General features: G+C 37.8%; 1 protein-coding gene across 2 annotated transcripts in view; it reads right to left on the reverse strand.

Moving 5' to 3' along the window:
• The window catches only part of PARD3B (par-3 family cell polarity regulator beta), a 1,069,130-nt gene that overhangs the window by 383,126 nt on the left and 669,053 nt on the right, over window positions 1–16,951 (reverse strand). For both annotated transcript variants that reach the window (XM_082629936.1, XM_082629937.1), the window contains exon 16: window positions 15,565–15,609. In XM_082629936.1, the coding sequence (XP_082486062.1) occupies window positions 15,565–15,609 (45 nt within the window). The remainder of the gene's footprint in view (window positions 1–15,564; window positions 15,610–16,951) is intronic.

Here is a 16,951-nt window from a genome sequence, read left to right on the forward strand (position 1 = left end):
TACTTCATGACAAGGCAAATCATAATCTGATAAAAGCTCCTTTGTAAACCCTATTTTATTTCTTCCTATAACAATGAATCATTATAATAATCTCTAGACAGTGTAATAAATCATAGCCTGAAACTACAAATATAACCAGAACTTTTTACTATGTGGTTTCTTATGAAGGGAATTTTCCATTTCAAACTTTCTCAGCATATTATGGACATCATTCCCAACTTTGTTCCTATGTCATGTGGCTTTCCATATACTTCTAAAGAGTATTTTGTCAAAAGTAATCCAGACTCAGTGAGATAAAACCATGTCTGGGTGAACATATGCTTTAATCTGCATTGAGCCCAGTGGTTTATTTGAACTCAGCCATTTATGAAGGATAATCATTCATTTTTTCATCCATTCATTCATTCAGCAATTATTAGACTAGAGACTTCTGCTTCCCGCTATGTATTAATTCTCAAACTCCCGATAATAAAATACAAATAGATCCTGGATAAATTAAAACAAATATACATTTAAATGTACTGCTTAGCTCATAGGAAATTAAGGGAAATCCTGAAGCAAAGCAACCCTCAAAAGGACCTACAACCTTAGTAGAAGGGTAGGCTAAGAAACCTCAACGATCAAATACACTTTCCTCAGCAAAGCAAGTTCAAGAAAATCTCTCATTACTCTGGTTCTAGAAAGGAAAAATAATAATAATGAAAACAAAACAAAACAAAACAAAACCCACAAAAAGACAATCTTCATGTCTCTTTGAGAATTTTCAACCACAGGACAACTGTCCTCTTGGATGTATTAAATCAAGTTTATTTTTCTCTCCATTAATTAAGCTGTCAGCCAAGAAATTATATGAAAGTTGTTCCAGGTTAGTAGTACTCTGCTTGTACCCCAGAAGCAGCAAATCTAAATCTTCTGTGGAGAAAAGCACATGCAAATCAGGCTCCCCCAAATGCTCACACATTAAATTCAACCAAGTATGACATCCTAAAGAGAAATTACCAAATCCCAAGAAAAAGTCACTGTGGATGAGAATCAGCAGAAACACGAAAGATATGTAGATACCAAATTGGAATTAGAAGATAGACCTGGAGAAATTACTCAGAATGAAATATAGAATCAAGGCGACAGAAAAGTATGAAAGAGTGTCTAGGAGACATGGCTGAAGAGTGAGGTCTAACATACATCTAATAAGAGTTCCACTGGGGAAGAGGCACATTAACATTTATATATTTATATATTACATTAACATTTATAATTTATAATTTCCCAGAAGTGATGGAAAACATTAATATACAGCCGTAGGAGACACATTATATACAAAGAAAGATAATATAAAGAAACCTACAGCAAGACCTAGATGGTAGTGAAAGTAAACATCAAAGACAAAGAGAATTTAAAAGTGTCCAGAGAAAAGACTGATCACTGATACAGAGAGGCCAATTAAGCCAATGGCTGACTTTTCACAGTAGAAGCCAGAAGACAGTAGAAAAAACACCTTCAATGTGCTGCCAGCATAACACTGTATACTCAACAAAACTAGCTGTCAGAACAAGATGTCAGAACAACAGAGTATAATCAATAGACCATCATTAAAGGAATGTCTGAAGAGCATACTTAAGAAAGTAGGAAAATGATCCCAGAAGGAAGATCTGAAGTATAAGAAAGAATGGTAACAAAAGAAATTGGTAAATATACGGGTGAGTTTGAAAAAATAATAGATACAGAAAACATTAAAATTAGTATATAATATGTGAAGCAAAAAATAAGAAAGAAAAAAATGGAACACAGTATAGAAATTGGGAGGGGGTAAGGAGAGCAAAAGTATTCTAAGTTCCTTATATTGTTTGGGAAAAGGATTAAGTATGAACTAATTTTAGATTTTATTAAGTGTGCATGATAAGAGTGAAGTGTATAATTTTCAAATTAATATAAGAAAAAAGTGGGTTTAAAAACAAAATGAAGGGCTTCCCTGGTGGCGCAGTAGTTAAGGCACATTAAGGCACATTAAGGCACACAGCTATTTCTTCCAAGGCCTTCTGCCTGCCAATGCAGGGGACCTGGGTTCGAGCCCTGGTCTGGGAAGATCTCACATGCCACGGAGCAACTAAGCTCATGCACCACAACTACTGAATCTGTGCTCTAGAGCCCGTGAGCCACAACTACTGAGCCCGCGTGCCACAACTACTGAAGTCCCTGTGCCTAGAGCCCGTGCTCCACAAGAGAAGCCACCGCAATGAGAAGCCTGCACACTGCAATGAAGAGTAGCCCCCGCTTGCTGTAACCAGAGAAAACCTGGGTGCAGCAACAAAGACCCCACGCAGCCAAAAATAAAAAAAAAACAAGAAAACACAAAAACCCAAAATGAAACAGGAATTCATTCTAAGAGGACAAGAAGTGACTCATGTATAAAATAATATGATAAACATAAATCTAAATATGCTAGTAATCTCAATACGTGCAAATGTGCCAAATTCCCAGTTACAATTCAGATTGTCAGACCAAACACAAAAACAAAAAAATTTAAGACAAGACACACATATAAAACATAAAGACATGGGGAGTTTGAAAGTAAAAATATGCAAAAAGACATACAAGAAAAAGACTTAGCAAATATTGAGCAAATGATGCCTACTCTGTGCTAGATACTGCTCCTGCACTGAGGCCCAAGGTCTCTGCCCGTGTGCAGCTCACGTTCTGTAGGTGAGGAGACAGTGCATGTGTGTACACACATGTACACACACACACACCACAGACTGTGATAAGTGCTATTGGGAAGTGAACAGACTAAGTGACAGAAACTGACTTATTTTGCCTCTTTTAGATGGGGTGGTCAGGGAAGGTATATCCGAAGAAAGAACACTTGAGCTAAGAACTGAATCAGAAGGAATCAGCCACGTGAAGGGGAGGGAGATCATTCTGAGCAGAGGGAAAGCATGTGCAAAGGGCCCCAGAAGAGAACAAGTTGGCCTGCTGAACACAGAAAGCAGGCAACCTGGGACAAGTGTCCTGGCCCAGGACACTTGTCCCCCCAGCAGTGGGGACAAAGTCAGCAAGGCAAGCAGGGAGATGAGGCTGGCCTTGGGGGTTGTGGTCAGAAATGTGGATTATTTTCTATGAATGGTGGGAAGCCATCGGAGGATTGTAAGCCTTTGAGGACATGATTTGTGTCATGTTTGCCAGAGATGCCTTTGGCTCTTGTGAGGAGAACGGAACGGCAGAGAGTATGGAAGTTAGGAGGCTACTGAAGGCATGAGGTGATGGTGGCATGGGCAAGGGTAGGAAGGAAAGCTTTGGTTGTGTGCCTGTGGGACAAACCTGATTTCCTACTGGATTAATGGGGTAGGTAAAGAAAGGTGAAAAGTGAAGGCTGACTCTGCATTTGTAAGAGACTGCTTTTCCAGGCTCACACAGAAGGGCACCACTGTATCTGTTATGTTTCCTTCTCTGATGAAGGTGGACTGTTAGAGGAATGTACTTCAAAATATAACTCAAGTTAAACTTGATGGAGAGAAGTTCATAGTAAGAAACAGTTGAAGATTTGGACATTTCTTTGCTGAAGGAGCCAGTGTTCAACCAGAATTGAAGGCATCGGTCCATGGACAGGAAATGGGGCCCAGAGAGTGAATATTATATAGCCCAAGACCTCAGGGTGGACGTACTTTTCTCAAACCAAGATTTTCTGAGCTTTGCAAAAAAGCACGATGATGGAAACTATGGACATGCTGATGGAAACTTACAGAATTCATCACTGTTTCCCAGACCTCAGCAAACTGTGTCATATGACTTCAGGATATTTTGCCATGTTCACAAATCATTTTACACTGTTATTTCCTAATATTATTTAAAATCTCATACTTTTTCCACTAATATTTTATTTTTAAAAATATAGCCCTATTATAAATAGAAAAATAGTACTTTACTAATACTCATTAATATAGATGCATACTTTTGAAAAATAAGAAGTGTTTGTCCATATAAATCACTTAAAATAGTTCATCAGCTGCTAGGTCACTAGACTAACCGATAGTAACATTTTCTCTGAGTATAACAAGTAAAAAGCCTCCATCACCAGTTTGACACCAACATTTCTAAATACCTCTGACAACTCCCTGATGGCAATATCATGATACTTTACAAAACTATCTGCTTTTTTTCTCCCTCTTTCTCTGCAGTTGTTGTTTTCCTGGTTGAAAAGGCATGCACATTTACAAAAAAAAAGGATTAGTTAATAAAAGGGTTTTTATTCAAAAGGTTACTTTCAACAGCTTTGTTCTATTTTGATGGGGTGGAATTTGTAAGTGGTTTTGTTTGTGTGTGTGTGTGTATGTGTGTGGTTTCTAATTATCAACAGAGTGTTAATGAATTTGCATTTGCTTATTTTAGCAAGAAGAAGTAATCTAGGTTGCTTTAAGTTTTCTCTTTAACTTTTACATATTCATCACAAGCCCTCATTATAATTCTGCTTTTATTGGACACAGTTGGGCACCATGAACCTCTAAAAAGCATGAAGTGGGTGCCTTACTGAATAAATTTCAAAGACTAGGTTCCTGCCCTCTAGGATACCAAAAATTGACAGGGGAGTTTAACATTCCCCAAATATGTTTTTCATTGGCACATTTTCCAGCAACCCATAAATGAGGTATCTCATGGTTAAGCCTCTCTCTATTCCCTTCCTCCCGAAATACTTTTGGGCCCCAAATAGGTTCCCAGCGTGACTCTAGGATTCAGCCTCTCATCTCCTTCCCAGAAACTATCCCTTTTCCTGTGGTTCTTCTGTGCATATTCTGTGCCAGTCCCCACGCTAAATCATCTCATGTGTACAACATTTCAATGATTAGATTCAGCATGTGAAATTTTAGTACGTTTGAAAAGTTTTTACTTTTTTAAACCCATAAAGTTTTTCATTACTCAAACTGCACATAAATATAGTCTCAACGTAAAAATTCAAATACTACAGATAAGCAGAAGTCCCCCTTGATCCCCCAGCCTCCTCTAAGTAAAGGTAACCACTGTTACTTTTTCTAAGTATTTGCATTTATGTATAAGCACATGGTAGTTTCAGTGTTTGCATTCCTACTGTTGCTACTGAACTGTGAGTATCTTAGGGGCAGAATCCACAGTCTACACAACCCTGTATTTGTGGTACCTGGCACAGTGTCTGGCACACAGTAAGCATTCAATAAATACTGGTTTAATAAAAGAGTTAACACTGGTTCCTGCCCTTTCAATCAGTAGATAACAGAGTTCTCCTGCCTATATGAGGAAAAGGTAGGCCTTGGGATTATTAATGGTCTAAGGGAGTCATGACTATTGATCAAAGGGGATTTGAGAAGCAGCCTGTGCGGGTCCTTGGGGGCTAACCGGCTCTAGAGCAGAAGTGTGAGCTAGGGCAGGAAAGGGTGAGAGAAGTTAAAAAGTATAAAACCAGAGCCTGGAGACACCTGAAGTTAAACAAGCCTAGATACCAGAGGAGACCTTGGTCTGAGGAAGCTGGGGAGGGTTTCTCAGGGAGGTGGGCCTTCAAAGAGTTCCACTGGGGCTCTGAGGCATGAAAGAATAAGATATGGTCAGACAGCAGTGGTGAGTAGCTCTGTGAATTGGGAACAAGTGTGATGAGGCAGAGATGGGGTGGGGTGGAGGGTGACAGTGGCATGAGACAGGCTGCAAGGGCAGGTCAAGACAGGGTGATAGAGGGCATGGTATGACTTGTTAAATGCACTGAAATTTATCCCTGTTGATAGAGCCTAAATACAGGAATAAATGAGAATTTTTTTAAGTAGGCAAAACCCTTCTTGAAATATACTAGTCTTTTAATGCTTCCCTCCCCCTCAACCCAGCATTCACTTATGGAACCCATATGTGTGTACACACACACAACTTGTGTAAAGTCACACCGACATTATCAAAATCAATATATTCTAAAATATTTCTCACCATTAGTTGGCATTGTTATACCTTTATCAGATATTAAACTAACAAATTTTAGGCTTTGACATATTTTATGTTATTCAACACAGATTGGGCATTTATTATGTAAAAGCTGATCTTCAGGTGTCTCAGGCTGGGTTTTAAACTCGTCCTTCCAATATCATATGTCGGCTAATATTTTGGTGAGAAAAGTTCAGAAGTAAAACACTGCTGGAATGTCTAAACAGCCAATCACTTAACACTGGCGACTAGATTACCCGTAGAAGTTTAAAATAAAAGGTCCTACAAGCAGGGAGCTATAACCTCTCTGGGTCATTGGAATCACAGTGTCTCCGCTTTTTCTCTCCACAACACATTTACACATAAAATACTTTCCTTAGAAGAGTGATTTAAAATTCCAGGTGTCAATGTAAACCTTTCTAACATAATTACATAGGAACTGAAAAGCTTTGTAGCCCCTGCCAAATCTACTCTTGTTAAAGGGCTGCCATCATTTAAAGCTAGTAGGGGGCTTCCCTGGTGGTGCAGTGGTTAAGAATCCGCCTGCCAATGCTGGGGACACGGGTTCGAGCCCTGGTCCAGGAAGATCCCACATGCTGCAGAGCAACTAAGCCCATGATCCACAACTACTGAGCCCGTGCACCTAGAGCCCTTGCTCCGCAAAAAGAGAAGCCACCGCAATGAGAAGCCCGCGCACCACAACGAAGAGTAGCCCCCGCTCGCCGCAACTAGAGAAAGCCCGCGCATAGCAACGAAGACCCAACGCAGCCAAAAATAAATTAAAAAAAAAAGCTAGTAGGTATAGAGTCCAACAATTTTACTGAAATTGTTTCATTGCAAGAAGTTTACTTAGGAGATCCTAAAGCTAAATATAAAGGAAAGAGGACAGAATTGGTGCTCACAGCTTAACATTTATAGTTATTATGTTTTTGAGAATGTGATTTGTTTTTACCCATGATACATTCAAGTCCATACAATAATATTGACTGATGATGGCGTCTCTGTGTAATTTTTAAGTCACTCGCTGTTTTCTGTGGCTCCTACTGTTGTCCCTCTCCAGTTGCACAGCTAGTCCAAAGCTGAGTACAGATAGCTCAGCCTACAGTAAAGTTTTAATGTCAAACATTCACTTTGTATTTATCAACCATCATGTAGTCATTTAATAATATTTTTCACTGTAGATGTTCACTCTGGCATTTAGAAACACTATTAGAATTGTCAGTTCCAAACCACTGTTTTCCAAACGTACAAGACACATATTCCCCATGGATGGTGAAGTTTCAGAGAGTTCAGCCTCATTTGAAGAATTTGACATATATAGAAATAGGCTCGTCTCTGTATAAAATTATTTTTAATTTGTTCAAACAGTTAAGACTTTAGAAACTATACATTTTCTAAATCAATGCACACTTAAGCACAGTAAATTTTATCTCCAAAGATAAGCTGTTGCGTTCTGAATTATGAGACAGGATAATAAAAAATTTCATTGCTGAGAAATCTGTAATATCAATATCAATATATAAGGGCATAGGGGAAAAGTATGTACCGAATACACCATATCAACAAATGTCTATTGGAGCTCAGAATAGAATAGTTTGTCCTGTACATTTATATTTAGGGGAAAAATAAACACCATAATAAAAATATAAACTATAATGAATAGCAACCATAAACAGATACAGACTTTGTGACAAAGTCTGTAATAAACTTTGAACAAAGTACATACTTTTTATATATAGAAGCTTATTCAATTCTGGTGGGTTTCAAGGAGAGAAGCTGAAAAGACAAAAGACCAGAGCTGTGCTAAATTATTCTTTCTGTTATCCATGCTGGGTTTGGGGAAATTTTGAGCATTTTAATGATAGTTTAGGTTACTCAATCAGGCAAAACTGGTAGCAATGATGTTTGAATTCACAAAGCAAGAGGTTGCTGAAGTAGAAGTCAACAGGTCTGACCAGCTGGGCCTTTGGTGGGGAGTGATTTTCCCTTTCTAGGTATCAATCTACTCTTTAAAGTAAGTTGGTTGTATTAGACATATATAACTATCCACTTAGTCCTAACTTTCTATAATTTCACCATAAATAGAGAATTGAAAATATAACTGCAAAAGATAAGAACACTTTGTTCAGGGGAAAATTGTAGCTAATTTGCAACTCAACCCTTGAATGCAGTGAATATGTGCATGTGCAGGTGTACATATATTGTTTCGTAGTTTCCCATCCAATTTTGCTTCAATGACTTAAACACATCCCAACATGGGCTTCCTATTATCTATAGTGTTTCTTATTTTCTTGACCAGCCTATTGACCAACCCTACAATGCCATTATGTACAGACTTTGACATCATCAAGAAAATTGAGACCATTAGCATCCTTAATTTCTTACTCGCTCTACCTACAAATTTGTCTGTACTACATGCAGCCCTGCCACTTTCCCTTCCATCTTGGCTCATCCTCTTCAAGGCCAACTGCTATAAAACTATACTCTTAATCCTATCCCTTTAAAAATTTCCTCTTTCCTCGTTCTTCATTCTCTTACAAATGTCTCTTTCTTCTCAGACAACAAACTTGGTCCAGTGTTTCTCATTCACATGAAATAGAATACCACCACCAACAAAAGACAACTTCTCTTCTCTATATACATCTCTCTTTTTTTCTCTTAATATTACACTTCTGGAAAGATCATCTATCCTTGTTTCCACCTCCCATTCCTCCTCAAGCCACTTCATTTTGATCCTGCTCTCCTGTTTCCTGTCCAGCAGAAATGATGACCCATGGCCATTTCTCGGTTTCCAAACCCAGTACAATGTAAGCATCTTCTCAAAACTTGTAACCTTGGGACTGTTTCCTCCTGGAAAATCTTCATCTCCTCATCCTTCAGAGATAGGATCTCTTTACAAAAAAATAATTCTTCCAGGTCACCACTGAGTCATAACTGGCTCAAGCCTTTTTTCTATTTACCAAAGAGTAAGAATTGATTCTCTTGGCAACTGCAAAGCCATCTAAACAGACTAGGTGCATCGCTCCTGACACCCTTAGTCATTTCCCAAGATGTGAGCCCTTTGGTCATCTACTCCTTCCTGTGCTGTAGCCTTACACCACTCTGTCCATCTCCCTGTGACTCACCATCCCACTCTGCCCTCCAGCCCAGACTCCTCCACCTTGCTTTCTCGAATCTCCACTATCCTCCCATGGTTGACAAAATGCTGTTCACTTCCAACCCCTTCTCTGAAAATTCCCCTTCCTTTTAGCCTGCATTGAAATCTAGCTCTCCACCAAGAATTCTGCTTCTCCTGCAGCCCTCTTATTTGAAGGTTTTCTTTCCCACGCATGTCATGCAAGTCAGGGTTGGGAGGGGGCTCAGCTATCTCCTTATTTCGCATTTCCATGTTCAGGTACATTGCTTCTCTACCCTTATATAAAATCCTGACTCTTTCAGAGCTCACGCTATCCTGCCACACTTCCTTCTACTCCTCTTATCATTCCTTCTATCACCTTCACTCTCACATCATTAATACATGAACACTGCCACATAGCTTATGGGTTCCCTCTCTGTCTACTCTATTTTCATCTTATCACTGTTGTTATCAAAGGTAAAGGTACTTGCCTCAGGAAACCATTGGCCCAAGGAGGATAAGAGACACAGGCAGAAAACCTGGACCTGAACTACAGGTTAGAGCCAAGCCTGGCCAAACACTTCTGAGATTGGCAAGTCCCAGCCCACCTGAAGATACATGATCAAGAAATAAATGTTAACTGTTGGTTTTATTACGTAGCATGGTTATAGCAAGAGTTGACTGATACACTGATAATCAAATTGGATCTTCTCTCTCACTTACCCACTAAGTTTGATTAAAAAACAAACAACAAAACTCAAGGCTTTATTCTCTAAATATTTCATACTTTTCTTTCCTTAATTTAATCACTTAAATTTATGCCCACATCATCTCTTATCTGGACTATTGCAGTGGTCTTTTAACTATTCTTGCCTTTTAAAAAAAAATCCTTTCAAGTCCCCACAACAACCAGAGTGATATCACTAGACTATAAAACTGACCACTCCCCTCCTTTAATCTGTTTAGATTCTCTGAGCCTGTAGGATAAAATTCACATTCTTTCATTTGGTAGGCGTTCCCCATGATCTAATCTCGGCCTTCTTGCTTAATCTCCTCGCATGTCACTCTCCCCTTTGCACTCCTGCCATGTCGAATTGCTTACAGTTTCTGGAACACACCATGAAGTTTCATGTTTTCACAACTGTCCATGTGCCTGGAAAGTGTTAGCTCAGTGACCTTTTCTATTCCTCAAACTTCAATTTATCTTTCAGATGCTGCTATGGAAGCACTTCCTTTCTGACACATGTCACTTTGTATCTCCAGCACTTAAAACTTAATACCTGTTACAGAGTGGGTATTTAATAAACACGAGTGGAACAGAAATAATTTTGAAAGTTGATTTATAAAAAAATGTAGTATCTATTTACTCATGAAATTTAGAAATGCACACACCTACACCATATTTGAACAGTAAATAACCTTATCTCACGATATATTTCTAATTTGATTTGATTCTTTGAAATTTAAAGGATAGCATAATCACTAACATTTTGCAATATAGGAGACACTAAGGTTGCTTCATAATCAAGTTTCTATAGAAAGAATCCTAGATGTATCATTAATTTTTTTCTAATGAAAACATCCTGAATCCCATGGAAATGTAAACCAAGGCTGAAGCATGTGGGAAATGTTTACTTTTTTTGTGTCTAAAACTATAGTTATCCAACATAACACATGACAGAAGCTTAGAAAATACCCAATAAAAATGTTTGTCCAAATAGATGACCGTGCAGTATTACCTTAACCAACTGATGAGGAAAGAAACAGAGTTCAAATCCACTACCCACTTACTTTATGATTTTAGTTCCTCATCAACAATAACAATGAAAAGTCATAAAAAACAGTAATTCAATTAGAAGACTCAGATATGAAAAGTGATCATGGTTGGTGCTCCAAAATTTAAATGCATATTTTAACTTAGATATTCTATAAAAGTATGGAACACTAAGACTCAACAAAATTTATGGAATGTCATTTAACAACCCATTACTCTTAAAGTGACTATCCAATCACCTTATGTTTTATCTTTTCTTTTGCAAAGATTCAGCAATTTCTTTAGCTACATTCGAACATTCTAGATTTGAAGTTTACACACAATGCATCTATTTATTTATTTATTTGGCCGCGCCGTATAGCATGCAGGATCTTGTTCCCCGACCAGGGATCGAACCTGTGCCCCCGGCATTAGGAGCACAGAGTCTTAACCACTGGACTGCCAGGGAAGTCCCTACACACAATGCATTTAAAGCAGAATGTATGTTCTCTCAAGTTAGCAACTTGCATATTAAGCTCTCAGCCTTTACTGTAAGACACGTATCACATGCACATTTCCTATAACTTATGCATAATATGTGTACCTCATATGCATATTTTTTTCTCATACATCTCTTGGCCCACACATTCACGTGCACATGCATGCAGAGAAACAAAGGCACAAATGATCAACTTTGATGTTCTTCTCCTGCTCACTGAATTACCATAGAGAAATTACACCTACTGTGTTCCTGGTTTAGATAGTTGAGGTTATAAAAGGTAAGTAATGATTTATAGAATATCTTGATATGTGTGTCATGCCTTCCAACTAGACTGTGTCTTACTCCTATATTCTTCTCAGTTCCTGAGATTGTGAGGTGTTAGGCACATGCTGGTGGAATATAAAGTGTCCAAATTCATGGGCTCTGCCACACCGCATCTGGGTTTCTATCCTAACCCTAAGAGTTACCAACTGGGAGAATAAGGACTTATGCCTTGAGCTTCAGCTTCTTCATTAGCAAAATGTGTTGAGATACCAACTGTACTTAGTGGCTGCAAGGCACCTCAGCTGGAGAGATGTCCCCCTAGATTGTTAATGAATACTTGCTCATTAATTGATAAACTCATCTCAGAAAAGGTCTGGACTTAGTGCCTACCATTACTTTTACAGACTTGCCTGTTTTACAGTTATATAGACAGGTGTTTGAGACTATAAGAAATTTAAATAGAAATAGGAAAGCTTTTTAGTCCATTTTGCTAATTAATATGTCAGAGCTCATAAAGAAGGACTCATCGGCTTTCTTCAGTACTGCATCATCTTAAAGAGCTGGGTCAGCAAAGATCCCTGTAGACAGTCAATATATACTAAAACCATTCTAAGCAGTAAATCAAAACAAAAAAATATGAAGGCACATTTTAAAAAAGTAAAATTTATAAGTCCTTTCTGTCTGAATGCTGAGGAGCATTAAAATATTGGTTTAAGTGTCAGTTCAGTACATAGGGAAAAAAAAGGACTCCTTCTCAGACATACTTTATGAGTCTGTGTATAGCTAAAATTAAAGTATAATGTAAAAAAAAAAAAGGCTATGACAAATCTGATGTCATTTTTCTTTGGATTCTAATGTTTCCTCAGAACATATGTCATTTAAAAAAATGGTTTTATTGCTTAAAATATACATTTTGCTGAAGTTATTTCCCCTGTGCATTGCTAGGATTTGAGTTTTGTCAGAATTCAATTAGTGAGATAGTTAGGGGAAAAGGTGAAAGACAGCTTTTTGGTTTTTCAAGGCTCTCTGAAACTTATGATTTTTTTTTTAAAGGAGCCAAACAAAAAGCATTTTGCTCCTAACTTCTCTATGGTAGGTCTCACCATCCCATAAACATTAATACCTCTTATATGTGGAAGAGGACCCCATAAGATTATAAACAGGAGTACCAGCCTGCCATTTTCCTTGCCAAGGTATGAGATGCAATGCACTGCCAGGCGTAGCCCCTGAGGTAGATTATTAGAGAAATCTCAAGAATACTGGATTGATTCCAGGAGAGGTGAGGGAATACTACATTTTGGGCCAAAAATGTTAGAAAGATTTATCTTACCTAAGACTTTGATTTGATCTGAGCTCTGAGGAATCAACCATTTAAAGAATAAGCCAAGGAAACGGTGCCAAAAATATTGTCACAAATTTGGGAAGTACCCAAGCCAGACCAACAGATGGAACTTGGCATGAAATGGCTCTCTACACACTAAGTAGCTGACTCAGAAGAAATTTTAACTCAGATGAATTTATTAAAATGTTGAATATCATCCTAAATAAGAGGATGGATGATAGATTTAGGTCAGCACATAAAATTTAATTTAACTTCCTGATGGTCTTGGATAGTGGGAAAGAGGCCCACATTTCTATAATTAAAAAGAGACAGAGGGAGATATTCTTTCTTCTTAGCAAAAGAGATATCACTTTTTCACCTGAAAATTCTGGAGAAAGGATTTGGGGAAGAGAAAGGTGAAACAAAAAGAAGCTGACATTGGTGAGATAAGTATGAATGATCAGGGCACGTTGCACATTACAATCCAAACTGGCACTTGCTTAGTGGTCTAGACTGTAGCAGATGGAGACTATAGTTCTATATTAGGTGAATGTTAAAAATGACAGAAACAGGTTGCCAGAATCAAAAGGATCCTTAATTCTCTTTCACTGTCGTCACCACCAAAGCCTAATGGGAAAATGCTCTACCCAAGTGTGGCCCACACAGGGAGTTGCACTTCATGGGAGGGGTGGGTTCTTGAGGAGCATTATAATTCAAGACCTTAATAGCATCTTTTTCTATCATGCTGCTTTTTATTTTCTCAGTACTGTCTCTAACGTTTTATAGAGTGCTCTCCTTTAATTTAAGTCTAGAGCTCACAATTTGAGGTGACTGGTTAGCCCTCTTCACTGTGTTTTATCATATGCCACTTTGGCTCCAAAGTTATCAACTTTCTGGTTGTTTTCAGCATTTACCCTGGTTCCACAGAGAGCCAATGAAAAATTTGATGATGTTGCGATAGGATATAAAAGTACTTAAAATATAAGAATAGTGAATATTGTAATAATAGTTCATCAGTAACAAAAATCTTATTTAAAACATCTGATGTATTTCAACAGTTTGATTCATGGGATATGAAAACCATTAGTATTATTTCTATTACCAGCTAAAATAACTCTGTCATGTGAACCTTACAGTTAACCTGACTGACAGCTTTAAAATTATGTCATTTTTAACATTTTTTTTAATTTGGAAGATTATTTCAATTTTTATGTTTAGAGTACTTCTTTACTAATATCTTTATTTCACACTACATAAAAATATATCATTAAAATTTACCTAAAATACTATAGCAATATACCAAGATAATGTTTGCCTTTAAAAAGAGTGACAATAATTTTTAGTTACTGGCTAACAGTAGTTTGTTTGGAAATGAAGTAAGATTAGAGTAAGATTTGATTTCCTGGAAAAAGCCAGAAAGTTTATTATTTGTTTTCAAAAACCAAACTGATACACATTCTTTAAAAAATGCTTCTACTTCTTACCTTGAAGCCCATCCCAGTATGTAAATAGGTTTTTATCTTCAAGTATTAATATGTGCAAGAGAGCTAAGGACAAGAAGTACCAGGCATGGGAACAAGCAGCATGTGGCAATTTATCACTCCCTCAGAAATCTTTTCTTTTACAGTGATCTAACCTCTTAGGCTCTTTATTAGGAGGGGCAGAAAAGAAAACACCTAAGAGTTGTGAACAAGACCTTCCCTGCTGTTATCACTAGTGAATCTGGAGAAAGAAGAAAAGGAAAAAAAATCGTAATCTTGCCCTGGAACATGATGGACGTAATGAGACATCAAGGCCACTTACTGCTGAGAACATGATTGGCCCATAAACACAGGAGATGCTTGGTGATGGGAACGACTTCTTTGTTTCAGAAACGAAGGGATGCCAACAAATCATAACCCTCCTGTTGTTTGGAGTGGCATTTCTAAGAGTAAAATGGATAGTTTCCCCCCAAATAATGCACTCTTACAAGAAAAGGATTACTGTTGTATTTACTAGCTTAAGTAGCTTTAAGTGTTTTCAACTAATGTGAATAAATGATGCTGAAGAAAGGGCAAAGGAATAGAAGGTAGGTCATTTGGCAATGAAGGAAAAGCTTGGATTTTAGACCTGAAGGTATCTCACACGAAACACAGAAAGAGCCTGGAGACCCTCAGAGTCCTTGTGGACTTCCTAGGGCACCTCCAGGGAGCTCATTCATGAGTCTAAAGAAAGAGAATACAGTCATCTCAGGCCCAATCCCCTTTGATGACAGGCAAAAAAATGATTTTTTTTTGAGAAGGAAGAAATGGCCACATTTTTCTTATTCTGGAATTCTTTGTCCTGCCACTTTAATGTGAGAGTCATCATGGAAAATAATTTCAAACTTTCTTGGGTTTTCTTTGTAATTTTTTTGTTATTCTAAGTGTTCAGCTGGCATACAGGTTAAAGATTTGGGGTTTTATAATTATTTTTTTGGAAACCCTTCTTCCTCCTTCTCAAACATTTGAGTCAGCATACATTATGCCACTATACACATGGCCAAGCAATAATTTACCTTTGTGGAAGTCAGAGACATCTCATGTATTAATTAGCAAGTCTTTCAGTGATGAGTGGATGGAAACAGGTTCCATCTGCTACTCAAACACAGCCAGAGATTTCCAGGAAGGAGAATATAAAGTCAGTTACAAGGAATTTCTTACCCGATTTGTGTCCAGCCAATGAATGGACTTTGCTTTCATCTGGCACTGCAAAGAAATTAAAGAGACAAGGATCAGACCTGCTTGTAAATCAGCCATTTTTTGAACAATAAATTAATATAGACTTGTAATAAGTGAAATCTTTTACTGGCAAAGATTTGAGAAAACGTTTTCCCCAGCCTGCTTGGGGCACCTCAATTCTATTGGTACATAATTTAAAGACAGTTATGAAGAAATATATGTACATTAAACCTTCTGTGAATAGAATTTCATTCTTTCAAAAATTTCTAATACTTTCAGTTCTTTTAACTGGGCTGTTGTTTCTGTATCCACAAAAACAGAGAAGCTCAAGAATTTAGAGCTGTATAATATATAATAAAACTCTTTGAGCATGACAGCAATATATCTAATCCCCAAGGATCAGACTTCTATATCTGGACAAAATGGAGCAAAAGGGAACAAACTTACAATTCCTCCTGAAAAAAAATTTCTAAAATAGACAAAACACGAAACAATGGCATTCAAGAGATTAGACATCAGGCAACAGAGAACAGTGACCCTTGAGAGGTGGAAAACAGGTGGGTGACTCCTGCCATTGCTCCATCTTACTGTCTGGAGAAAGTTTCCAGGTTGTGGTGCAGGAAGGGGAACACAGGCAGAGCCCAGGGATATTCCAGCCTGAGGACATGAAGCTGGAGGCCCAGGGAAACCAAGGCAGACACAGTTCAAGTCAGAGAATTGGAGAGAAGAGAGGTATACAGAAATCGTTCTGAGATCTGCAAAGGATACCCTCAGGTATTTAATTAATTGCTGATGATCACATGCATGTGAGGAAACTACCCAAGACCTGGGACAGAACTGCCCCAAAGGGGGAAGAGCACAGTGTCCAAAGTTTACACAAGGTTGGGAATAAAGTTCCTATTCCCAATACCCAGAGTGAAAAACTTCAAAATTCAGGGGCATCCATTAGAATAGGAAGAAGAATCTTGCTTCAGCAGTGGATAAAATTTTAGATGAACACAGCTCTGATGAAATGGATACGATTTTGAAAGCCACAAATTACCAAAGCTTATATAGGAAGAAAGAGATAATCTAACAGCCCTATAGTTTGTTTTTTAATCAATTTGTATTGAAAGTTAAAAACTTTCCCAGAAAGAAAACTCTAGACCCAGCTGATTTCCTGATGAATTCTACCAAACATTAAAGGAAGAAAAAATACCAGTTCTACAGAAATTCCTTCAGAAAATTTAGAGGAGGGAGTATTTCCCAACTCATTTTGTGAGGCTACCATTACCTTGATGTTAATATCAAGCAAAGACGTTATATGAAAGCTACTAACCAATATCTCTCATGAACAAACGAGGCCAAGTTCTAAATCCTTAAGCAACTC

The sequence above is a fragment of the Mesoplodon mirus genome (assembly GCF_964341445.2).
Source record: "Mesoplodon mirus genome assembly, chromosome: 8".
Lineage (NCBI taxonomy): Eukaryota > Metazoa > Chordata > Mammalia > Artiodactyla > Ziphiidae > Mesoplodon > Mesoplodon mirus.